This window comes from Lepidochelys olivacea, assembly GCF_965140295.1.
Source record: "Lepidochelys olivacea isolate rLepOli2 genome assembly, chromosome: 1".
NCBI classification, from domain to species: domain Eukaryota; kingdom Metazoa; phylum Chordata; order Testudines; family Cheloniidae; genus Lepidochelys; species Lepidochelys olivacea.
Window position 1 is genome coordinate 289,135,000 of NC_140411.1, and position 25,780 is coordinate 289,160,779.

The following is a 25,780-nucleotide window of genomic DNA, read 5'->3' on the forward strand; positions in this document are numbered from 1 at the left end:
TCAGGAGGTCATCTAGTCCAACCCCCTGCTCCAAGCAGGCCCAATCTCCCATTTTTGTCCCAGATCCCTAAATGGCCCCCTCAAGGATTAAACTCACAACCCTGGGTTTAGCAGGCCAATGCTCAAACCACTGAGCTATCCCAGCTGGTTCCTTTCCCCACTAACTACACCCCAAGCTCAGAGGATTGGGTTCAGCAAGGCAGGCCTCTCCTCCTGTGAGGGAAGAGCAGCATATATGCTAGTCCCCTTCCTAAAGCTTAGTCAGCTGGGAGAGAGCAGAGTCTTGCCCTGCTCACTCTGCCAGGCTCCTAGTTCAAGGCCTTGAGAGGAACGGTACTGGGATTTCTTCCCAAACACTGTTTCGTCTCTGGACCATTTTCTCTCTGACAATGTCTCCTAGGTCCCTGTATATTAGACATCCCAAAATCTTAAAGGGAGCATGCCATGTGCGGGGTGCACTAACTCCTAGGCACCACTACCCTTAAGGTGCCAGATCATCCCAACTTCACCCACCTCCTCTTTATTCCAGTCTTGCACTGACTCTACCGTTAACACCAGTTCTGCTCTTCTTGGTGTGACATACTTTAGAAATAAAAATGGATGAGCCATAGATACCAAATGACAGGTTTCAGAGTAACAGCCGTGTTAGTCTGTATTCGCAAAAAGAAAAGGAGTACTTGTGGCACCTTAGAGACTAACCAATTTATTTGAGCATGAGCTTTCGTGAGCTACAGCTCACTTCATCGTTTGCATACCGTGGAAACTGCAGCAGACTTTATATACACACAGAGATCATAAAACAATACCTCCTCCCACCCCACTGTCCTGCTGGTAATAGCTTATCTAAAGTGATCATCAAGTTGGGCCATTTCCAGCACAAATCCAGGTTTTCTCAGGAGAGTGAGTTTGTGTGTGGGGGGTGGAGGGTGAGAAAACCTGGATTTGTGCTGGAAATGGCCCAACTTGATGATCACTTTAGATAAGCTATTACCAGCAGGACAGTGGGGTGGGAGGAGGTATTGTTTTATGATCTCTGTGTGTATATAAAGTCTGCTGCAGTTTCCACGGTATGCATCCGATGAAGTGAGCTGTAGCTCACGAAAGCTCATGCTCAAATAAATTGGTTAGTCTCTAAGGTGCCACAAGTACTCCTTTTCTTTTTATAGATACCAAAGTATGTTACAAGAGTACATAAGCATTATCACCCAGTGCATCTCTTCAAAGGTGCTGAACACTTCTCTCACTAACTTTCAGTGGCGTTATGGGCGTTTAGCACTCCAGAAGATCAGAGCCAAGGTGTCTTCAGATGGCCACCCTAAAAATGGAGGCACCCCAAATCTATAGTTACTTTAAAAAAGGGTGACCCAATTGACTTGCTCACATTACACAAAAGTTAGTGGATGAGTTGAGAATAGAACCAGGATATCCTTACTTTTAGCCCACTTTTGCAACCAGACAGATGGGGTATTGGGCTCCCCAAAATTCTGAGTCAAACCATCTGTCAGTTGGAAGAGGGTGTTTTACGTCTCCCACAAAGACATAGAACAATATTGAGGCATCAGGCCAGGATTATAGACTTTGGAAGCTATTTTTGAATCCACAGTCCCGCATGGCAACAAAACCCACGTTTCTGATGACCCGTGAAGCAGTTCCACAACTTAAACAGAATTATGACGTATAGTAAGTTGTAGTTATTAAATGACATGTGAAATAAATTTACAAGCTTGTCTGAGAAACATTGGCTATTTATAGTGTTAAACTATAGAACTGAGGACAGCCCAGCTGGGCTCCTCCTTTGCTCCTATAACAGCAAGCGCTGGAGGCTACAGACTCTGGAGGAAGAGAACATGTCTCATTTGACCCCCTGAGGCTGACACATGGAGTGGAACTGACAGGCTCCAGAGCAAGCTGTGTCTAGCCCTCTTTAGCTGGAGGGAGGATTGCAGAGACATGGAGCCTTTGTGATGGCAAGAGGGACTTCCATGTAAAAAAAAATAATTCTGTGGAACTGATCTGTGGATTTCTCTTTAAAGAAGGTTATCTGTAACTTATAAGCAACATGGATAATAGAGTTATGAAGGGATCCCTATGTTCCTAATAAAGATGATAAGCTTTTTGCTATCAAAAGTCTAACAAGCAAGTGAAAGGCAGGTCAGCTCAGCACACTTAATCACAAATCTTGCCAGAGTTATTAATGGATCAAATGCTGGGAGGCTTTGAGCACTTGCAAAGCTTATTGAAATCAGGACCCTGGAGGCAGAGTTAAGGTCAGAAGATAGGTCAGCACAGAACCAAGGCAAGGGTCAGGATATGCAGTGGGACCCAGTGATGCCAAGAGGCAAACAGATGGGTGAGTGTTGGGGGGAAAGAATTTGAACCAGAAAAATATCCATCATCAGGTTTAGAGAAAGAGAGAAGGACACATGCACACACACACCAAAACAAATAAAAATAGAGCTTTATGTGGGACTCAATCACAAAAGCTGAATTTGTTGATTCAGTGGGAGGAAAAGAATCCATCAGAATCTGTAATAAATATTGTCCAAACAAAATAAAATGCTTATGTGTATATCACAGGAAATAAAAGGATGTGTTGTTCAGATTTGATGAATGCTTGGAAGGCAGAAGTGTCTTGTATTAGCAGATCTACAAGTCCAAAACCACCTAATTATGTCATGTAATAAGATAGCCAGGGAATAATCGTACAAACAAACCATTTGTGTATATCATATATAGTCCCCTAAGTGACAGACTATTTTTATGCAACAAACACATTGATCCATTTAATATTATAGGCATAATGTATTCCACATTTTTAGTACCATATTTCCATAAGTTTTGGGATGTATATTACTGTTCTGAACATTTGGATCGAGTAAGACTATAAACCATTTGTACATTTACAGCATGCACATAAAATATCTGACTAGTCTGAATGCTTCAACACTATTACATTATGTTACCTTGTATAACTGTTTTATTCCTCACTAATGTTTATGGGTTATTCAGAGGCAGATAGTTTGCATCATCAAGCCTAACACAGTTGCCTAGTTAATAGCATTACAGAAACAATTATGAGGACTCTGGAGGTTCCATGTTGAATTTATTGCTGCAGGACTTCCTCCTCATTAGCCGTTCCTCACACACAGCTGTAAAGGAATAGGTGGTATTCCCATGATTCAAATGTGACCAATGTCTGCACAGGAATATGTTTTTCACTCCTGCAGGATAACTTATTGAGCCTTATTTTATTCAACAGGGAAATCCATAGTAAAGAAATATGCTATAATATATTTTTGGGTGGTAGTGAAGACAACTAAGGGAGGTGATGCCATGTTATAACTGCTTCTCCAAGCAAAGGATCAAAACCCACCATCCCTTTGAGTCCCTAAGAGTCCATCAGCAGCCAGTTGGCTTGTGTCTATAACTTGGTTAATTGGGAATAGTCTTGACAGATATAATGCAAGTGACGTTTCGATCCAGTTTCAATATATTTGAGGAAACAGAGATCAGCTCTCACTTGGAGGTCTGCATTTTGAACAAGGAACCTGCTGACAAATAGGAGGCCATACATAATGCACAGAGAGGTAAATGGGTTTTAGCCACTTAAATGGCTCTTTAAGGAAGTGTATCGAGGTGGAGCTTCTTGAACAATACAAAGAACCATAACAGCAGCAAATCAAGTTGTCTGACTTAGTGAAGCCCATGGTTTCAATTTCAAAAATATCCAATGGGTACCGGTATATTACATATCAACATTAGGATTTTTTGGCCTTTGATATCCCTTAATACAAGATGTGAAACTTCCTGAACATTTGGAATGCAGAACATCGCTTCCTCCTTTATTTCCTTGAATATACACAAATGTTTTATTTTGCTTATAAGCTAGTTATTAAGTTCCCCATCACCTCACACCAATCAACAAATTGCAGAGGAATGATTATTATTTACCTTTTATACAGGGCCTGGCCCCACCTAACTTTCGGTGAAATCAGTGGGAGCTGGAATAGGCCATATTTCAGTTGGAGCGCATAGTGCTTTCCAGACATAAAGACAATAAGATCCCTATCTCAAGAAGCTTAGTCTACACTAGACAGACAAATCAGTGAATAGCAACAGCAGATCATGCTAGGTACGAAGGTGGAGAGGGTCAACAGCAGAGGACAGAAAGGGTATGTAAAATACTCCATAAAACTTGTTTAATATTTCTAGTGTTTTGCGCCTCTCTATACCATGTTTTTTTAATTCAGTATGATCAGGCACACATACTGCCACAATGGAGATTAGGAGTGGAAAGCTAGTCAAAAGAAGTGAGCCTTGAGCAGAGATTTGGGAGGAGACAGATTAAGGTCTGCTGGCTCCATAAGGGTCAGTGAATGGCTGCAAAGAGTGGAGGAGCACTAGTGGCACAGTGCCTAAACAGGCTTCAGAAAGACATGAAACACAATTTTGCTCTATTTCTCTAAAACCTACTTTCAGGTTTGGTACTGATGTAAGTAACTAACAGATTAGGGATGTGATTTTTTTACCTATATAGTTAAACGGGTGTAACTCCCTAGTGCGAATTCAGGACAGGTCTACACTTAAAATGCTGCACTGATGCAGCTGCACCGCTGTAGCAGTTCAGTGAAGACACTACTACACCCACGGGAGAGGTTCTCCCACTGGGGTAGTTAATCCACCTCCCTGAGGCGGTAGCTATATAGAGGGGAGAAGCTCTCCAGTCAACATAGCCCCGTCTACACGGGGATTAGGTATTGCTCAGGGGTGTGAATTTTTCAGCCGACAGTTATACCAATGGAAGTTTAGGGTGACAGTTTACCAGACAGTAAAACCAGACAGTTTAGGGTGACCAGACAGCAAGTGTGAAAAATCGGGACAGGGGGTAGAGGGTAATAGGAGCCTATTATGAGAAAAAGACCCCAAAATCGGAACTGTCCCTAAACATCGGGACACCGGGTCACCCTATTTATAGTGTACACCTGGCCTCGGTTACAGTGGACTCTAGTAGTGCACCTTGTACCAGCACAGCTCATTCCCCTTCCTGGGCACCTGCAGCCTTGGGCTCCTCTTTGGGGCACCCTGGGCTCCTCTCCGCCTTTCCCTCACTGGGAGCGGTGCGCCACGTACCCGCACGGCTCCCAGCAGCGAGCAGGCGCGTGTGCCCGCACCTCACAGCGAGCCCCTCCCCACCAATCCACCAGCGACGCGCGGCTGGGGCCGAGCCCGCTCCTGGAGCCCTTCAGCACCGGGCCAGCGGACCCGCTGCGGGGTGGCGGCGGAAGGCCCAGCTAGGAGCCAGCCCGGGGAAGCAGAAGCCCCGCGCGGAGCGACCATCCGCCTCGCGGCGGGGGAAGCCAGCGGGCTCGTGCTGGGCGCCGGCCTCGCGCTCGGGGCTCCCCGGAGCAGCCCCCAGCAGGGGCAGCCCGCGCGCGGGTGGGGATGGGGATGGGCAGGGCCCGGGCCGGCTGCCTGGCAGCCGAGGCGTGGGGACGCCAGGCTCCGCTCCCGCTGCGGCTCCTCTGGCCTGTCGCCCCGCCCCGCCCCGCGGGGGGAAGCCGGCTGCCGCGCCTGATTGGGCGGCTCCCCGCGCAGGCGCCGGGGCAGGGAAGCCAGGCCGGGGGCTTCGCCAGGGAAACGGGAGTGTTTACAGCCGCCTGCCCGGAGCGGCGCCGCCGCCATGCCCGTGCGCTTCAAGGTGAGGGCGGCCGCCCGCCAGGCCTTCCCGGGCCCTGGCTTAGTCTCCGGCCTGTCCCCCGCGCCGTCCGGCCGGGCACCGGCGCTGTGCGAACCAAGCAGGCACGGAGCGGGTGATGAGCTGCGTGGAGTGGGGTCAGGGCCGGTCGGTCCTGGTCCTGTGTGGGCACTGGGCTGGCCGGGGATGGTGCAGGACCCGTGTGGGCACGGGGCTGCCAGGGTATGGGAGGATTGTACAGGACCTGTGTGGACTCTGGGCCGGCACAGGATGGGGGGATGTTACAAGACCTGTGCGGGCACGGGGCTGGCACAGGCAGGGGCGATGGTACGGGACCTGTGCGGACACAGGGCTGGCATGGGATGGTACAGGACCTGTCTGGGCACTAGGCTGGCACGGCATTGGGGAGGATGGTGCAGGACCTGTGTGGGCACTAGGCTGGCACGGGATGGTGCAGGACCTGTGTGGGCACTGGGCCGGCACAGGAAATGGGGGATGTTACAAGACCTGTGCGGGCACGGGGCTGGCACAGGCAGGGGCGATGGTATGGGACCTGTGCGGGCACAGGGCTGGCAGGGGATAAGGGGATGGTGCAGGACCTGTGTGGACGCTAGGCTGGCATGGGATGGCGGGATGGTACAGGACCTGTGTGGGCACTAGGCTGGCACGGGATGGGGGGATGGTACAGGATAGGCGGATGGTGCAGGATCTGTGTGGGCACTGCACTGGCATAGAATCGTTTGTGTGGGCACTGGGGTACTGAGGTAGAGTACAGGAGGAGGGTTGTGTGTTGGTACAGGTACAGTGTGGCACCAGGCTAGCACAAGATGGGGGTGGCATGTGGGTGCTCATCCAGTAGCAGGTCTCTTAACTGAGACGAACTAAGGGGATGTGGCATCTCACTCTTATTTATGTAGTACAAGAGATGTACGAGGTGTTCAGCAGAATATGTAGAAAAATAAGGTTCTTGCTCCAAAGAAGATTGATTCAGACAAATATGATCCAAGGAATAAATTTGAGATGAACTGGATCCATAGTATTTATTTTTAAAAATGTAGTTAAAACTTAAAATAGTATGCACATTCTAGATGGTATCCTTGACATGTGAAATGACTTTGTATTTGCACTGTTTCTGACATTGCTGTCAGAAAACAGAACAAAAACTTTTTGCTTACTTTGATCAAGATTGTTTTAGAAGCAGAGGTACCTACCTGCTTATCTGACCGATTATGCTTTACAATGTGCCTGTGGATATTTAAGTGCTGGGAGATCTGTTGTTGGGAGGTAGGTGGAAAAATGGCACTACTCACAGTGTATGTCCATTTGCTGTAGGGATTGAGTGAATATAAGAGGAACTTCAAATGGAAAAAGTCAGATCTGTCAGAGTTTTGTAACCCTTCACGAGAGCAAAAATCCTCAAGGGCTGGACTTCGGTCTGATCAACTAGGTAAGCTATTAGAAATAACTGCCATAACTCATACATCATCTTTGCACAGAGCCCAAGTTTTGCAGAGAGTGAACTAGTTTACATTTTTATCTAAAGTGAGAAATGTACATGTCATTCAATGGTGTATGTCCAGCTCTAAACATAGGCACAGAGTTAGCACGAGATGGGTTGTATTGCAGGGGTACAGGGTGGAGGTAATAAAGCAAATTAGTTACAGTAAAATAATTAGGCACTATTACTCTTTGCATGAAACAAGACAGAGGCAGGAATGGGAAGAGATGACAAAAGAGGCCACACATTAAGTGGAAGGCAAAAGATGAGTAGGAAAAGTTTGAACTAGTGAATAGGCATAAGCGATTAATGAAGGGATATAGATATGAAATAATCTGCAGAGTGTACATATTAGAGTAAGATTGGTTGCCTTGTTTGAGCTTGACATTTAAGCATTATAAGAGTCATCTACTGGTAGTAAAATTGGTTGTCAGTGTAAGCATCAGGCAATTTGGTAGCTTTGTCAAGACAAGTAATTATCCTATCTTCCATCTCACCACCTTCTGCTCTAAGTGCGAGGTAGTGTCTTTGACCTTGCCTTTTCTAACAATCATATAGCAATGTGTATGGTATTATTAAAAATATTCCCAAAACAGAACACTTGTTCCCCTGCCAAAAGAATGAGAATAAACACCTGACAGGTTGCAGTCATGTTGATTAATGCACTACTGGAAGTTTCTGAGACTTCCATACTATGGTGATGAGAGTAGTATAAGAACATGCATAGTATAGAATAGAGGTGAGTTACAATGAGATTTCATGAAATGTGAATTATTAGGCACCTGGGACTCAATTCTGTGAGATGCTGAGTGCCTTGACTATCAAGACCCAAGAGCTCAATTCTACATGGAACTAGGGTTTTGTGGGAGGTGCTGAGCACATTCAGCTCCAAAGTGAGGGCACTGTGCTCAGCCCTGTGCACAATCAGGGTTTGGATAGTTCATCATGCCCTTCTCCCTGGCCTGGATCTTTTTTTAAAAATTGAGCTGTAAGTAATCTCAGTTTAGGTTTTTTAAAAAAGATAACTTCAAGAAAGATCAAATCACAGGATAGGAAAATATCTACTTTAGGAAAACAGAAAGCTTTTTTTTTCTCTTGAGCTAAAAATAAAATTACAATCCTTGTTAGCATGGAGAGTTAATTTAACAGTATCATGGCAGTTCTCTAACAAAAGTGCCATTGTTGTACAAGTCCCAACATTTGCACTTGCATTTTCTTATTAAGGAAACTGCACATTTCTACCCATTGTTTTCATAGGAATACTACATTTTAAGTACCATTTGTGTCTTAAACTAGTACTTGCATTTTAACAATTTATAATCAACAAGTTGTATCCATGTTACTGGATTTTATTTAGTCAAATTATTTCCAAAATGAATATCTTAAAAATTGCAGTGATGCTTTTGAAATTGCTTTTCCATTCCTTTTGCTTCAGTCTGTTGCACAAGATGGAGTTTAATGTAACTTTGAATGAATTCAGCAGTGTTGATTTTTAAGTTAAACAGCTCCCCACACCCTTTTTGGAAAGTCCTCAGATGGAGTTTTGCAGGTGGCATTTAAAAATCACCTGGCCATCAGAGTCTTCTGTGTGTGTGTGTGTCTCAGGACACAAAATAAGAGTTTGGAACTGTGTTATCTGTGCTGGTTCTCTCTGGTCTCTCAAACCAACATGGTCTTCAAGTGGTCAGTGACAGCAAGACTTTCAAAGCAATTCCAAGAAAGCTACAAGCATTCCCTTTTATTTGAATCCAGTATTACTAACACCAAACATTCAAAAATCATGTCTTAGACCCAAAGTCACAGAAATGGCTAAAATCTCAATTAAAAAATTGGGTAATTTTTATTGCCTTCTGATTTGAGCCTTTGTAAACTGTCACATTTTCAAGCTTTTTTCCATAACCGTGTGGGCTAGAAACTTTAAACTAAGATTCTCATCTACTCACATGCCTCTGGGAGCTAGGGATTTAAGCTAAACATCAGATATCAAGACTCAAAATCATGTGGGTTGGCAAAAAAGCCATCTGTTTTCATAGCTTTTGTTGTGCTTAGGTTATGTCTCCCCCAGACCTTTGCTTCCATTTTATATGCCCACCTCTTTGTCTGATCACATTTAATCACACACATCCTTGGAACACTACTCACAGACACAGATTGGTGTCTCCACTGACTGATAATGTTTGGCTCACTTTTGGCTCTTTTCTGTTGAAATGCATACTTAATAGTTTCTCTTAACAGATTGTGGCAATTTAAGAATTACTCATAACACTTATCCAAACAAACAGATAGGTCAGCTTGAGTGCTGAAAATTTAATTCTGTCATATTCCGAGTGTTCCTCCAAATGTTACATTACTACTTTTGGCATTTATATGCTTTGTAGCCCAAACATTCTATGCATCTGACATTTAATATGCTACCTTCTGCCTGAAAGACAGTATATTCTCTTTCCAGCTGTACCCTAGTTCCTCACAGATTAGTTTATATACTCTGCAACTATTCATCTCAGCCAAATAGAGTCCTTTGTTAGTTGTTTAACACTCTCCAGCAGGATTCTGTTGTCACACTTTATTTAACTACTATATGTTTAACCACCCATTTCCCTCTTAAAATGATTAATTTTGTTCTCCTTATCTTACATAAATCAGCTATTTTTTAATTGTTTAAAATCATCTCAGATAATCAGTGTCTCTTTTTTGTGTAAATAGGGAAAGATGTTTCCTAAGCTTTAAAAATATTGTGTAATGTATTAAAGATACTAAGTTATTTTAAAGGCTACTCTTGAAGATTTTTTTTTTTTTTTGAAAGAAGAAATCTGTGCAGGTGTCTGTGCAGAATGTTATTATGCATATGGTGACAGGTTACTGCTCTCCAGTGACTGTAAGGTTAAAACCTATTCAGCAATGCACCTATGCAACATACATAAGTAGTTTAGGAAGTTCCATGCCATGCTTGGCCAGTGCAGATTGATGATTTGATAATTTTAGCCAAATTAATCTTTGTAGTGGCTGCGGGTTAAATTTCTGCCCTCAGCTATTCTCACTGACTCCCATTGATTACACTGGAAGTTGCAAAAGAGGCTTGTACGACTTGATCTTGTGAGGTTTCAGAGTAACAGCTGTGTTAGTCTGTATTCGCAAAAAGAAAAGGAGTACTTGTGGCACCTTAGAGACTAACCAATTTATTTGAGCGTAAGCTTTCGTGAGCTACAGCTCACTTCATCGGATGTATACTGTGGAAAGCACAGAAGATCTTTTTATACACACAAACCATGAAAAAATGGGTGTTTACCACTACAAAAGGTTTTCTCTCCCCCCACCCCACTCTCCTGCTGGTAATAGCTAATCTAAAGTGATCACTCTCCTTACAATGTGTATGATAATCAAGGTGGGCCATTTCCAGCACAAATCCAGGGTTTAACAAGAACGTCGGGGGGGAGGGGTAGGAAAAAACAAGGGGAAATAGGTTACCTTGCATAATGACTTAGCCACTCCCAGTCTCTATTCAAGCCTAAGTTAATTGTATCCAATTTGCAAATGAATTCCAATTCAACAGTCTCTCGCTGGAGTCTGGATTTGAAGTTTTTCTCTTGTAATATCGCAACTTTCATGTCTGTAATCATGTGACCAGAGAGATTGAAGTGTTCTCCGACTATTTATGAATGTTATCATTCTTGACATCTGATTTGTGTCCATTTATTCTTTTACGTAGAGACTGTCCAGTTTGACCAATGTACATGGCAGAGGGGCATTCCTGGCACATGATGGCATATATCACATTGGTGGATGTGCAGGTGAACGAGCCTCTGATAGTGTGGCTGATATTATTGGGCCCTGTGATGGTGTCCCCTGAACAGATATGTGGGCACGGTTGGCAACGGGCTTTATTGCAAGGATAGGTTCTTGGGTTAGTGGTTCTGTTGTGTGGTATGTGGTTGCTTTTGAGTATTTGCTTCAGGTTGGGGGGCTGTCTGTAGGCAAGGACTGGCCTGTCTCCCAAGATTTGAGAGAGTGTTGGGTCATCCTTCAGGATAGGTTGTAGATCCTTAATAATGCTTTGGAGGGGTTTTAGTTGGGGGCTGAAGGTGATGGCTAGTGGCGTTCTGTTATTGTCTTTGTTAGGCCTGTCCTGTAGTAGGTGACTTCTGGGAACTCTTCTGGCTCTATCAATCTGTTTCTTCACTTCCGCAGGTGGGTATTGTAGTTGTAAGAATGCTTGATAGAGATCTTGTAGGTGTTTGTCTCTGTTGCTATTACCAACAGGAGAGTGGGTTTGTGGGGGGTGGGGAGAAAACCTGGATTTGTGCTGGAAATGGCCCACCTTGATTATCATACACATTGTAAGGAGAGTGATCACTTTAGATAAGCTATTACCAGCAGGAGAGTGGGGTGGGGGGAGAGAAAACCTTTTGTAGTGGTAAACACCCATGTCAAGATTCCTCCCCCACTCTGAACTCTAGGGTACAGATGTGGGGACCTGCATGAAAACCTCCTAAGCTTACTTTTACCAGCTTAGGTTAAAACTTCCCTAAGGTACAAATTAATTTTATCCTTTGTCCTTGGAATATCCACTGCCACCACCAAACTCTAACTGGGTTTACTGGGAAACGTAGTTTGGACACATCTTTTCCCCCAAAATCCTCCCAAACCTTGCATCCCACTTCCTGGGAAAGGTTTGGTAAAAATCCTCACGAATTTGCATGGTGACCACAGACCCAAACCCTTGGATCTGAGAACAATGAAAAAGCATTCAGTTTTCTTACAAGAAGACTTTTAAAAGCAATAGAAGTAAATAGAGGTAAAGGAATCACCCCTATAAAATCAGGATAGTAGATACCTTACAGGGTAATTAGATTCAAAACATAGAAAATCCCTCTAGGCAAAACCTTAAGTTACAAAAAAGACACACAGACAGAAATAGTCATTCTATTCAGCACAATTCTTTTCTCAGCCATTTAAAGAAATCATAATCTAACACATACCTAGCTAGATTACTTACTAAAAGTTCTAAGACTCCATTCCTGGTCTGTCCCTGGCAAAAGCAGCATATAGACAGACACACAGACCCTTTGTTTTTCTCCCTCCTCCCAGCTTTTGAAAGTATCTTGTCTCCTCATTGGTCATTTTGGTCAGCTTCTTAATCCTTTATAGGTGAGAGGATTTTTCCTCTGGCCAGGAGGGATTTTAAAGGGGTTTACCCTTCCCTTTATATTTATGACAACCCATTTTTTCATGGTTTGTGTGTATAAAAAGATCTTCTGTACTTTCCACAGTATGCATCCGATGAAGTAAGCTGTAGCTCACGAAAGCTTATGCTCAAATAAATTGGTTAGTCTCTAAGGTGCCACAAGTACTCCTTTTCTTTTTGCGAATACAGACTAACACAGCTGTTACTCTGAAACCTCACAAGATCACAAGTACTCCTTTTCTTTTTGATCTTGTGACAGGCTAAGCACCCACATCTCCCACTGACTCAGCTGGGAATTAAAGGCACTCAGCATGTATGTAAGAGCTCAACATTTCACAGGCCCATAGTTTGTAAACTGTCTTTGCTCAAAGATCTACAAAATTTATTAAAAATCAATCCAGTGTTATATATTCAGATTCTCATCCCAGTATGTTAACATTCTGATCTTGTGTTCCAGTGTCTTTAAATCCTAATAGACTTATTTTATTGTGCTCAAGCTTAATGCATATTTTGCAGGAATCACAAGAGAGCCAAACTTCATTTCCAAGAGAAGGGTGCCTTACTTCAACCCACAGATTTCAAAGTCCTTTGATTGGAGAGGGGACAGCGATTTGGAGGGATATTTGGACGACGCACCAGAATTCGAAGGCACTGGGCCTGCAGAGTCACACACAGATAACCACGATAATGATAGAAATCTGGAAAACATTGAAACACCTGAAGCACCCAGGCTTCCTAAAAAAATTCGGTCTCACTCTGCAGATTCTAGGATTGAATCAGCCATCACCCTTGCAGAAAACAGTAGGAAGAAGTTGCCACCCGCAACTCCAGTGAACCAGAAAGCAGTATTTGTATCTCCAAAAAAGCACTTAGAAAAAATGGATAATGGGGTAGGGATCATTAGAAAAACTTTTCCCTTTCTTATAGTCTATGGTTGAAGTTAATAATGTGACTATTACAGTATATTAAATACAGTTAAGCAAGCTTTCATGCTTAAAACTTTCTTCTTTTTCTTATAACTTTGTCTCTATGCAACTCTGTATTTTGATGTTAATCTATGTTAAGACCCCATTATGTTGGAAGAGCTGTTTGTTAGGACCAGATTCTGATTCCACTTAAGTCCATGGGAGTTTTACCATTTACTTCAAGTGAACTAGAATTTAGCCCATGATTTGTAGTCTTCCAAGATATTGTCGAGAATGAGATAGCGTATCTTTCATTCAGTTAGTTGGCCTGATCTAAGGATGTGGATTATAACAGCTTAGTTAAAAGAAAATTGCAGCAACAGAAAGTAGAGGAGAACAATAAGTGGAGATTTTTCTGATTCATTGACAGTTTCACAGAGTCCTGCAAAAGAAATCGGGCATGAATATTTCACCTTCAAATAGTTTCCCCAGAAATTCTGAATATCAAAGGCAGTTTTTATGGAAAACCCCCCCAAAAAACTCTCCAATGCTTGCAGCTGACCAGGTAATTTTAAAGAATCTGAAAAGTAAATATATAATTTAGTTTATCAGTCAATAAAGTCATTTAATTACAATACTTTCCTTATATTTTGTTATGGTAGATTGGTATGTTATTTACAGTGCCACTTTTGTTTTATAATATATAAAAGCCCATTAATTCACATATGATCCCTTATAAAAGGATCTGATCCTGCCTCCCCCTATGCAAGCAAAACTCTCATTGCAATTTTATGTACTTCAGTGGGAATTTTGCTTGTGTAGAGTCTGCAGGATCAGTTCAATAATAGGTAGGTGTTGTAATATCACATTGTTTAAATTATGAAAGACTTCACAGAGCGCTCCTTTTCATTGAGATTTTATTACTAATCCGTACGATGCTCTCCTAATTGGTGCTCATTAAAACAGCTGTTCCATTGCAAAGAACAGGAAGTCTGAAGCTGTAAGGTTTTTTTCTTTTGAAGTTTACTCCAAAAACATACAGTGTAAGGGCCCTGATCCTGCAAATGTTTACACATGTGTTTAAATTTACTACTGTTTACTACAAATTTGAGATCAGTGGGACTACTCAGAATAGTAAAGTTATACACATGTAAAGTGTTAGCAGTATCAGGATTTAAGATTGAAATTTTTATCATGAGATTCTAGTGTTATTAACAGAGTATTGTATCTTGACTTTCTGACTTATATCTGTAAACAACCTGATGAAAAGTACATCTGAATATTACAGTAATAGAGATACCTGATCCTTAAACAGGTGTATTAAGAATGCCCAAATTATCTTGACCTCAAGATAATTGTTCTAATCCAAGCCCATATAGCAAAGTTGAGGAAAATTTATCTCTATGGCATATGGCGTGTCCTTTAAGTTTCAATAATCTGTGGGAAGATCAGGTCTGACCAGTTGTAGAATTTGCTTGACTATTACATCTTCGTTTATAACACAGAATTAATTGCAGAAAAAGGAATGGATCAAATTACTGTGCAATAAGAGCCTTATTTTAAACCATGAAAGAGTCCATCAGTACTTACTGACAGGCTGTAATGTAGGTTTTATCGTATATTGTTTCAAAAATCTATGATCCTGAAAACCAATCTAAAGGTGAATTGCAAAGATTTGCCAACTACCTTCGTCCCCAACTGAAGAAAATATGCTCTTTTAGAAAAAATAAAATAAAGTCACAAATAAGGAAAAGTAGTTGGGTCTAGACTTAGAAAGGTCTCTGAATTACATTCATGCAAAGGAATAAACTGAAAAATAATTTCTGAAATTAAGTAATTTCCCCATTTAGCCTATAAATCTAATAGGTAACTTTTCCTCATGCAGTATTTGTTCACCCTTTGCTTCTCTGTGTGCATACTGGAGGAATCACTAAGGTAACTAATTTTGAAAATTTGACTTTAAGGTTAGGAAATTAACTTCTTTTGTTTTTTAAATTCAAAGGTTATTCACAATACAAGTAAATCCATTCCCCCATTTAAGTCTCCCACAATTATCCCTGAAACTGAATATGAGAGAAGTTTCAAAGTTTCTCCTCCAGTGATGGGACCAAAACTGAAGTGTGATTTGGAAGAGAGAGAATTTCCTGTATGTGCACCAGTAAATATCTCCCCTGAAAGAAAGGTATTCATATACATCTTTGAATGGTATTTCAGTAGTCTGTTTATAGTGTTTTTTTCTGTTAAGTTTTATAATTATTACATTTGACATTGCAGTCCATTGGGAATGGTTCTGCTCTAAAAAAGGACTCTAAAAATAACATTGTGAGGCTCCCTGGATTTATCTCTGTGATTTCTGTGTGAAGTGTGCTCAGTTTCCAAAATAAAAGATTTTTCTTTTTGCTAACTGCCAACCCAAATCCTTAGCTTGGCTCTGAGATTCTTTCCTTTCTGTGTACTGCTGCTAGCAATATGGATTCTACCAGGCAAGTTATGCCCTGCTTGGCACCTGTGCAGTCTCTTGATGACCAACAAGGAGTAGAATTCAGTGAACTTTCTATTGAGTGTGTTGGTTCTCCAAGTCTAACAGGAGTAAAAAGCAATATTTTTTTGTAATCACAAAACTCCAAAGCTATGCATTTGAACATGTACAAGGAACAAATCCAGTCTGTGTAAAGGTACCAATTTTACAGTCAATTTTCAGACTATAGTTACACTTAAAGAAAAAATGGGTGCAGGGATTGTAACTTTTATTCAACTCACTTTTTAAGTTGATAGCACACCATGTAGTATAGACAGATTCCAGTGTCTAGTTCAAACGTTAGGATGTCTTTTGTAAAGCCCAGACAGCAGTCAACTACCTTTTAGGTCTTGCATACACTAAATTATTTTTGCAAAGATTTCTTAACCATTGCTATTGCCAGTTCAGCTGCACTACCACCAGTGCACTTGAAGTTTAGAGAAGGTGTGGGTTGTTGGTGCAGGTTTGGCACCAATTCATCTTGAGTTGGTTTAGAATACACTATGGTAAGAACACTGGTAGTGACGGGCTTTTTTTCCTGATAGCAGAGCTGAACTAATTATACCAGTAGTAGAAAATGTTTAGAAAAAATATCTGTGTAGACACAGCCTTCAGGGAACATGACGATAGTCTTTTTATTAAATTCAGATCCACTGGAATAATGGTATTCTGTCTGGCTGAGAGTTCCAAACTACGTAAAATCTAACCTACTTTGCACAGTCGTAGGATAAACAAGATTTTTCTAGTATGCTGCTCACTGTTTTACCCATTTTAAAGCCCTACAGAGTAGGCTATGCATCCTTCAGTAATGAGGTCTGGATGGGACTCTGTTCAGTCCATCATATCTGTTTCTTGATAAACTAGCTTTTGCCCTCTGTTTTGCTTCTCTAGCAAGTATGAAGAAAGTCTGAAAAGTTTGGGGTTTGGTTTAAGTTTTCTGCTTATTTTTAAACATTGGAAATACAGGTTATAGTGTACCCTGGAAGAGAACAGGAGAAGTAAGTAAAATTATAACGTTACAAGAGAAGAGACAGTTGAGCAAATGAAGGAGTAAGGAATTTTTAGTTACGCTGTCGGAAACATTTTTTTATATATATTTATCTTCAGTGATGAATATATATTTTGGAGAACAGTATGTTTCTAAAGGTTCATCACACCCGCCCCTTCAGTTCAGTGTGCTCTTGCAATATATATCTGAGGGCCTCCAGCAAAACCAGATAGCCACATGTGACAAAGCTGAGATTTAAGGTAAAAAACAAGCAGGAAAAATGAAAAATTTGAACAGGGGAAAAACCCTCAAACCTTTTGTAAATCACAACGCAGCAAAAAAGAGCGCAAGCCAAGTTTTCTAAAAAATCCTAAAATTCTTCTCACGTCACTTTTAGGGGCTTTCTCACAAAATAACAGAAGAAATACAAAAATTCCCCCTACTTTAGTGCAACATTAAAGATGTACCATATTTTTTAAATTTCAGAAATACAAAGATAAGATTTATATAGCAGTATTAACTTAGCCACCTTGCATAGGTGTAGTGCTGTTTTATTCCTGTGGTTTCTTATTAAATGTGTAGTTTTATGTTAAATGTATTCCATAAAGTATATAGGACGTATGATGTGGCTGAGTGAATGTTGCAGTAGGAACCTGAATATTGGCATTTCCAGGCTTTGAGATTTTTTCAAAACAAGCAAGCTTAACATTGCTGTCTTGTAGAGATTACATTAAATATGTGTATGAGAGCTTGTCTACATGTGTGTTAGTGCGCAACATACTGGCCATGTAGACCCTGCTGGCGTACACTAAAAGTTCCCTAGTGTGCACTGAATAGCTGGCTAGCCAACAGTACTGCAGAAAAGGATTGGGGGTTATAGTGGATCATAAACTGAATATAAGCCAACAACGGGATGCAGTTGCAAAAAAGGCTAATATAATTCTGGGATGTATTAACAAGAGTGTCATATGTAAAACACAGGAGGTAAATGTTCCACTTTATTGAGCATTGGTGAGGCCTCAACTGGAGACTGTGTCCAGTTTTGGGCTCCACGCTTTAAGAATGGTGGGGACAAATTGGAGATAGTTCAGAGGGAAGCAATAAAAATGATAAAAGGTTTAGAAAACCTGACCTGTGAAGAAAGGTTAAAAAAACTGGACATGTTTAGTCTTGAGAAAAGGAGGCTGGGAGAGACCTCAGAACAGTCATCAGATATATTAAGGGGTGTTATAAAAAGGACTATGATCATTTGTTCTCCATGTCCGCTGAAGGTAGGACACGATGTAAAGGGCTTAATTTGCAGCAATGGATATGCAGATTAGATATTAGGAAAAACTTTCTACCTATAAGGGTATTTAAGTTCTGAAATAGACTTCCCAGGAAGGTTGTGGAATTTGCATCATAGGAGGTTTTAAAAAACAGATTGGTCAAGCACCTGTCAGGGATGGCCTTGGGATACTTGGTTCTGCCTCAGTGCAAGGTACTGGACTTGATAACTTCTTGAGGTCCCTTCCAGCCCTATATTTCTATGATTCTATCATTTAAAATGTTAAAAAAAAAAAAAAAAGGCTAGTGTGACATAGAATTTGCATTTACAGAGTTTGTTTAGTTTGTTAGCTAATATGGTATTTCTAAAATTATCTTTGCCTTAGAATAAAAGGAAAGAAACATTCCTAAAGCCAGCGGGAGATTCACCAAAACAAGGGAAATCAGAAACAGAACAGAAACCACCCAAACAAAAAAATAAACAACATATTACTCAAAAGCCCCGCTCTTTACATACAAGTCTTGGGTATGTATGTATAGAAAAACTGAACTTAGGTATTCAGCACCCTAATATTGTGAGGTGTGGTGGGCATTCATCATTTTGACATTGGAATCAAGTGCATTACCTTAGCATATCTGTCTAACACCTCTTGTCCACATACCTCTTTTTTTTTTCAACTTCATACTAGCATTGTGATTGTGCTTGCTGTGGATAAACCAAAACACTGCTTCATCCTTCACCAGCTCACGCTGGACCAGTGTAGTGCTGGAAACAAAAGCAGGAGTTCGGTTAGTTCTCCCAGTCCAGTCCCCTATTGCTGCTGTTTATCTTTCAGTGACTGCTTTGAAAATGTAGACTGCTAACTCAGTCACCTGTCAAGCTGCTCACTTACTGGTTGCATGCTGGCCTTGAGGTACTTGGTTGTTCTCTGCTCTGCCCAGTTCCCGCCATGCCTCATCACAGGAAGGCACACAAGATTAACATGAAAACTTTCCTGAGCCATAGAGTCACCTGAAAAACATGGAGAAAACTGAGTTAGTCAGATGATGCTATGGGTATTGCATATACCTTCTGCCTCTCAGCATTACTTACATTGCCAGGATTGCCTTGGCAGTCCATACACTTTTTAATTTTTTTTTAAAGCAGCAGCTCCTATGCTTCTAAGATCTGAAAAAGAGAAAGAGAAAACCCCAGAAAATGGACATTAATCAGAAACGTACAATCCACCCCACCACCTTCATTCTCTAGTAAATCCATGTGCCTCCCTATTGTGCTCCTTCACCCACTTGTTTTCTTTAAGGTTTTACTGGGATGGGGTGGCTCTGTGTCTTCTGTCTAAGCCTGGGCCACTCCTGTCTCTGGACCTTGGAAGATAAGTTTGTTTTGCTACAAACCAAGAAAAAACACAAAGGCAACAGATGCAATTTATTTATGGAAAAATAAATGAAAATAAAATGAGATTAGGCTCCTTAACTCTTTGGTTGTCAGTGTTTTGGCCTTCAGGCTCAGAGTCAGTTTGGCAGTGGCTTTTGAGGGAAGGGTGGTGATCCTCTGCCATGGTATCTGCTTTCTGTAAGACTGTAGCCGCTGCCCTTCATGATTCTACAGTGGCTATTTGTGCAGGACAGAAGCATTCAAAGCAGTTACTAGAGCAAATCCAAATTGTGAACACATGCAAACACACAACACTTATCTTTTGATAGAAAGAAACTGCATCTGATATGTGTCAATGCTTTGCAATATATACTCCTGAAACAGAATGACTAGTGTGGATGTGCTGCAGTGTTGCTTCTTGAGCTGGTTCAGTCACACTGTCATTAGTAGAACATATGAGACCAAGTTGTGTCAGTTTCAGGGAAGGGAAAACAGGACTCTGGTCAAAAGTTAGGAGAGATGTCAACTGAATTTTTCCTACATATTAATATATACTGGGTTAATTTTACTTTTTAACTTTTGCCTTTTATAGTCTGTATTCCTGAAGAGGTGTTGGACAAAAGGGTTATTTCACGTTTATGCTGAAAATGAAGTTAGTTGTATTTTGGGCCAAGATTAAAAGAGGATGATTGAACTGCTCAGCAATTTTTTAGGTAGACAGAGCTAATTTCAGTATATGTTTATGTTTGTATATTTCACATGAGGGGAAATGTGTGAAGACTAATTAATTTTAGTAAGTGCTGAGCACTATTGAAAATCACAGTACTTCTTTAGGTGCCTAAATATGCCTAACTTGAGGCACACATTTTTCAAAGTTTTGGCTTTGGAATTCATCTTTAATTGTCATGCAGCTTTTACTGTGCAAGAGCACTTATAATTATATTTATGTAATTATGAAATTTGTTTTTAAACAGTCTCCTAGATGATAAACAAAAAAAATAAAATTTTACTGTCTTCCCCCCTCCCCCCTTAATGTTCTAGGAAGGTGAACACTGAATATAGATCAAAATTTTTGTCCCCAGCTCAATATTTATACAAAGATGGAGCTTGGTCACGTATCAGGAGAAACATACCAGATCAAGTGAGTATCCATATAAAATTTTCTAAGCATTCTTTTAGGGCCCCAGTGAGCAAGGTGCTGAGGGTCCTCATCTCCCATTGAGGAAATTCAGGATTCACCCCCTTTGTAGGGGGCCCAACCCCAAGGTACTCCATTCTATCAAATCCTTGCAATATCTTTATGTGGTCCATGGGGCAGACATTGTGACTCCACAGTGGGATTTCTGTGCCTAGGACATGCTGAGAAGGTAGGGTCCAACTAGTTATGATCAAACCAGAGTGGAAATGTAATTGAGATGGTCTGTGGGAAAGGCCTCTCATTCTGAGTGTTTGCAGAGTCAGCGTCCAAAGACACTAATGCAGAGGGAGTGAAAAGGAATTGTATTCCGACCCCTTGCTTCACTTGCGATACCAAGCAAGTTTACTTTGCTTTGTTGAGATAAAGATATGTTTTGCCTAAATGTGTATATATAGTATTATATGGGGAACTAATTTTGTAATTTGTTGAGATGTGTCACTGTAAAATTTTAGAACAATTGAACCTCATAATAATTACTGTGAAACCAAACTCATGAGGACCTAAGAGGACTAAAAACAAACAGTATTTTTTAGTTTTGGTATGTATTAAACCTCAGCTTAGTACAATTAAAATTTTAGGAATTTCTAAGTTATTGAGCACACTCTGATTGCAAGTGTTATGGAAACCCTTTGCTTTTAAAGTGAAATACCATTTTGTCAGATGACAATTTCCCATGCCCGTAGGATTTGAGATATTGTGAAGGTAACACTAAAAACTCCAGGGAGGGAGTTTGAGATAGTGTGTGGCTGTAAGGTGACCCAAACTGGTTATGGGGTGGGTGAGGACAAGGAAATAAAATGTTTATCTGCTAGAATCTTTTTTCCTACTACTTTTTAGTCTAATCATGCAGTACTTATCAAAATCATGGATGAAGCTGCTGTTAATGGAGAACTACTTTGTGCCTTATCAGGCAATAGTGATCCTTACTGGGGTGAGGTGGAGAATTTTAGGAGGTAAATGTTTGTGGCCTTTCATTAGAGAGTAAGAGAAATGAGCAAATTCCCACATTCTAGGACAATAGACGTATGTTTCCAGTTGAGCCTGGCCTTCCCCAGGAGATTTTTTGTTTATGGGGAGTCACAGAGAAAGCTAGTTGGAAGTCACATGGGAACGAAGAGGTTCCATGATGAAGTATTCAAAACAAAACTGGTAGGATTGTACACTCACTCTTCTCTCCACCAGATTCTCTTTTACTTATGACAGTATATTTTTATAGTGTATACTTCAAAAGTTGTTTAACTTTCCCTTTCATCTTCCTTGACTGGGCTCTGCCATTCAGATTCTGATTTATACTTCACCTGAGAGTATATCAGACTAGTTCTGCCTGTAGACAGAGAGCAGTATATAGCTCTTAGAGCAGGGGTGCAGTAGCTTTCCCTCATATACACGGTTTACAGTTTGGTTCAATGGCTTTGAGCACTTCCACTGTAAAAAGTGTTCCAACACCACTGTTCTAGAGGGGTGTTCTCATCTTGCTGGCTCTTATTACTGTGTCTGACTAATATCCTCACACAATGAAATGAGAATACAATATAACCCTTTGTCTCTGAAATAGTTTCACTAGGGAGGCTTGCAGTTATTTTTATTATACCTTTTAACTAATTAAAAATGAGTTGAAGTAGTAAAGGCTGAAAAGTAAGTTAAAGCTGGGAATTTACCAAGCTTCAGGAGAAAAGGTACAGGAAGGACTTAAAACAAGTTAATAACTCTTATGGACCTGATCTTTGCTTCTCCACTAGTTTTCCTTGAGTTAAGGCCTGCAAGATCAGGCCATATGTGACAAATAATAAATAGAACCGAATAAAATATTTCAGATACATTTGCAATTTAAAAGATTTCCACCATCTGAGAAATAGATTTCTGCAAATCAGTGAGACGAATATAAATCCCTAACTGGAAGAAAAAGTGAAGCTATGATCAGTTAAATAAAACCCCCCAAAACAATCGCCCCTCCTTTTCCAAAAAAAAGAAAATAAAAAACAGTGACACAAATGTGCTTTGGTCCTTCACAACTTAGACCTTTTGTGCCTAGCTGATCTCGTAATTTATCATGCTGTCATCCACCACTGTCACTTTGCCAACAACGCTAGCTTTTACTGTCCACCCTGTCAGCTTCTCCGTTCAACCACCACCCTGCCTTCTCCATGCCATCCCGGATGCATGTGGAAAAGTTCCATGAAAAGATCTATACAACTACTATCTTAACTCTGTCAAATCTCTCCTTAAAACTGGCCTCTGCTCTGACATCTACAAAATATTGCTTGCTGATTCTAGCTAGATAGGTTCCCGCATTCCTACCATTCCTCTTACTTGACCTCTACCTCCAATTTAAAAAGTGTAACAAAACTGTGCCAATCATGCCTGTATTTATTTCCTTGAGTGTTATATCCCCATTCCCAGGCCTTTTGTCAGATCTACACTCTGAAGGTTTTACCAATATAGTTATATCAGCAAAAATAACGAGGAGTCCTTGTGGCACCTTAGAGACTAACAAATTTATTTATAACTCCTTGTTATTTTTGCTGATACAGACTAACATGGCTACCACTCTAATAGTTATATCAGTATTCTGTTCTGGCAACGTGCTCCTAGAGCGGACGCAGAATATAATGACAAAACTGCATTTTTACTGGTATAGTCATGGCAACTGCACCTGTGTTTCCGCAGCGAAGGGACCCACTCTCAGGCTTCCAGATCCCCAGTTGATGCCTTTCTGTGTGAAGACCTGCATCTCTCTCCCTCCCAACAGGGATATTTCCAGCATACACAGTTCTCTGCCTTCACTGTATTATCCCCAGCACAGACAGGTTGCTCAAGGACACATGCTTGCTTTCTCTTCAGAGGCGATTAATAGGTATAATTGCTACAGTTATAAGGTATTACCCAGCACTTCCTATGCAAGCCTACTTTATTCTTAAGATAAAAAACATTACAGAGAAAATATATTAAAAATAAAAGAAATTACATGCATGCTAATAAGTTTACCAGAGTTCACCCTAACATGGATTCTGACATCCAAAGGGACTGCTTGTGGCTACAGGTTCATCACAGCTTCAGTTCAGAACAAGCACCCAGATTTATGAGGCCTCAATAGATCCAGTCCTTTTAACTCTTCCCAAAGAATAAGGGCCCTCAGGACAAAGAATCCTCTCCATTTGCTGGATCAGGAAGAAGGCCATGAGCTAGTTTAAAACCAGGGTGTTTATCCAAAAAGCCTTTCTTTGTCTGTTGTTCCCTGGAGAATCCAGTTTGAATTAGTGTATGTACATCTTAGCAGAGAGGTCGCCTCAAAGGGCTGATAATGGAGGAAGTACATTAGCATCCCCCTTCCTACTAGAGAAGGTACCTATAGTGCCACAATTGCACATACACAATTGCATTTTTAATACAGTGTAGCCCAAAGGTACTAACCTTAATTGAATAAGGTTTAACCAAATTCAAAAAAGTTTCTTAATTCAATAAGATTTATTCAAGATATTGTCAGTCGGCCACATAGCTTATTCAAGCCTCTCCTCAGCAAAAGTGCAGTCTTGCTGGTGTAACTGTATCTACAGTACGGGGGTCCTTGCCAGCACACACATGTCAGTCAGGGGTTCACACATCATCACACCCCCATAAACTAAACTGTTTTTTCACTCTTTAGTAATTTAAACATCTGAAGCTGTTCTCAAATTTTGCAAAAGCGTTCACCTATGAGCTGAGACCACACAATTTCAGCCCCAAAAGAGATGTTCTGAAGCATGTGAAAACAAGGGTTATAATGAAAGTCTCATTATAGCTTTAGCTATAGTGACTGCTTCCAGGAAACTGTTCTAATATATTTTAGAATGGTAGTGGCAATTCTTCAACAAAAAAACTTCAAAAACAGACTCCCAACATGAAGCTGCAGAACTGGAATTAATTTGCAAACTGGATACCATCAGATTAGGCCTGAATAGAGACTGGGAGTGGTTGGGCCATTACAAAACCTAAACTTAATTTCCCCAATATTAATTTCTCCCTACTGTTACTCACACCTTCTTGTCAACTATTTGTAATGGGCCACTCTCTTACCACTTCGGAAGTTATTTTTCCTCTCTTGGTATCCTGCTGTTAATTGATTTATCTCGTTAGACTGACCTCACACTTGGTAAAGCAACCCCCATCCTTTCATGTATTTATACCTGCTCCTGTATTTTCACTCCATGCATCTGATGAAGTGGGTTCTAACCCATGACCGCTTATGCCCAAATAAATTTGTTAGTCTCTACAGTGCTACAAGGACTCCTTGTTATTTTTGTTCTAAGATGTATTAGTAAGGGTTATTTTTCAGCAGTAGAATAAAAATCGCCTTGAATTATCCTTTTAAAAAATTAATGTGAGGTAATTCATAATCACAGTAGGACTGTCTAGGGTCTGTGTCCTGCTGAGATAATGCTAGCTCCTGGGTCATTGAAAGAGCTTGGTGGTTCTTTGTACTTCACAATTCACTGGAGGCAGACATTCTCAGTATGCCTTTCCTTCCCATGCAGAGTCCTATTGCTCTGAATTTATATCCGCCTGTTATAGTTCAGCCTATCAACTATCATTAATTTTCATCCCTCTGCTTAAACTGAATAATCTTACAAATTTCATCGTATTATCATCATGCTGTAGTCTTAAATGACAGATTCTCAAAGAATAGTTTGTTTGTTTTTAAATTGAGAGGCCCAGTAGGCCAAAGTCTGCAGTTACATCAGTGCAACCCCAGTGAATTTTCACTCCTCTATTCATTTGTCTGCACTGTGATTACATGGGTAAAACAGAAGGCAGAACTTGCCCCCTTAGTATAATTCTTCCAGCAGATAAACAGAGAAATCTAATATATGAATGAAGGGTAAATAAAATAAACTAGTTGAGATTTAATACAAAAGCATGCGTGCTCTCAGCCATTATATTATTCTTCTGCATTTCCATTAACCTTTTTCACGAGCCAGTATCAGTATAGCAATAATACTGCTGCTATCAGGGACCTTGTATAATTCTTAAGAATATAAAAATATAAGCAAGATTTTTTTATTAGCAAACAGTGTTTGGGTGGAGGGCAAGATTGTGTGTGTGTGTGAGAGAGAGAGAAATGGGAGAGCTCTCACAATCTAATTTCTTAATTTTGTGAAAATATTTTTAGCAATATTAT

At 40.7% G+C, this 25,780-nt stretch overlaps 1 protein-coding gene across 4 annotated transcripts in view; it reads left to right on the plus strand.

Moving 5' to 3' along the window:
• Positions 1-5,448: 5,448 nt before the first annotated feature.
• Positions 5,449-25,780, plus strand: part of MDM1 (Mdm1 nuclear protein) — a gene marked incomplete at its 5' end in the record, with an annotated part of 34,541 nt that continues 14,209 nt past the window's right edge. For 2 of the 4 annotated variants that reach the window (XM_084642615.1, XM_084642616.1), the window contains 7 exons: positions 5,554-5,698; positions 7,028-7,142; positions 12,892-13,265; positions 13,711-13,845; positions 15,283-15,462; positions 18,439-18,578; positions 20,469-20,568. In XM_084642615.1, coding sequence (XP_084498741.1) covers positions 5,681-5,698; positions 7,028-7,142; positions 12,892-13,265; positions 13,711-13,845; positions 15,283-15,462; positions 18,439-18,578; positions 20,469-20,568 — 1,062 coding nt within the window. Of the gene's footprint in view, positions 5,699-7,027; positions 7,143-12,891; positions 13,266-13,710; positions 13,846-15,282; positions 15,463-18,438; positions 18,579-20,468; positions 20,569-25,780 lie in introns of all 4 variants that reach the window. The other 2 variants (XM_084642614.1, XM_084642617.1) reach the window with 2 other exon arrangements.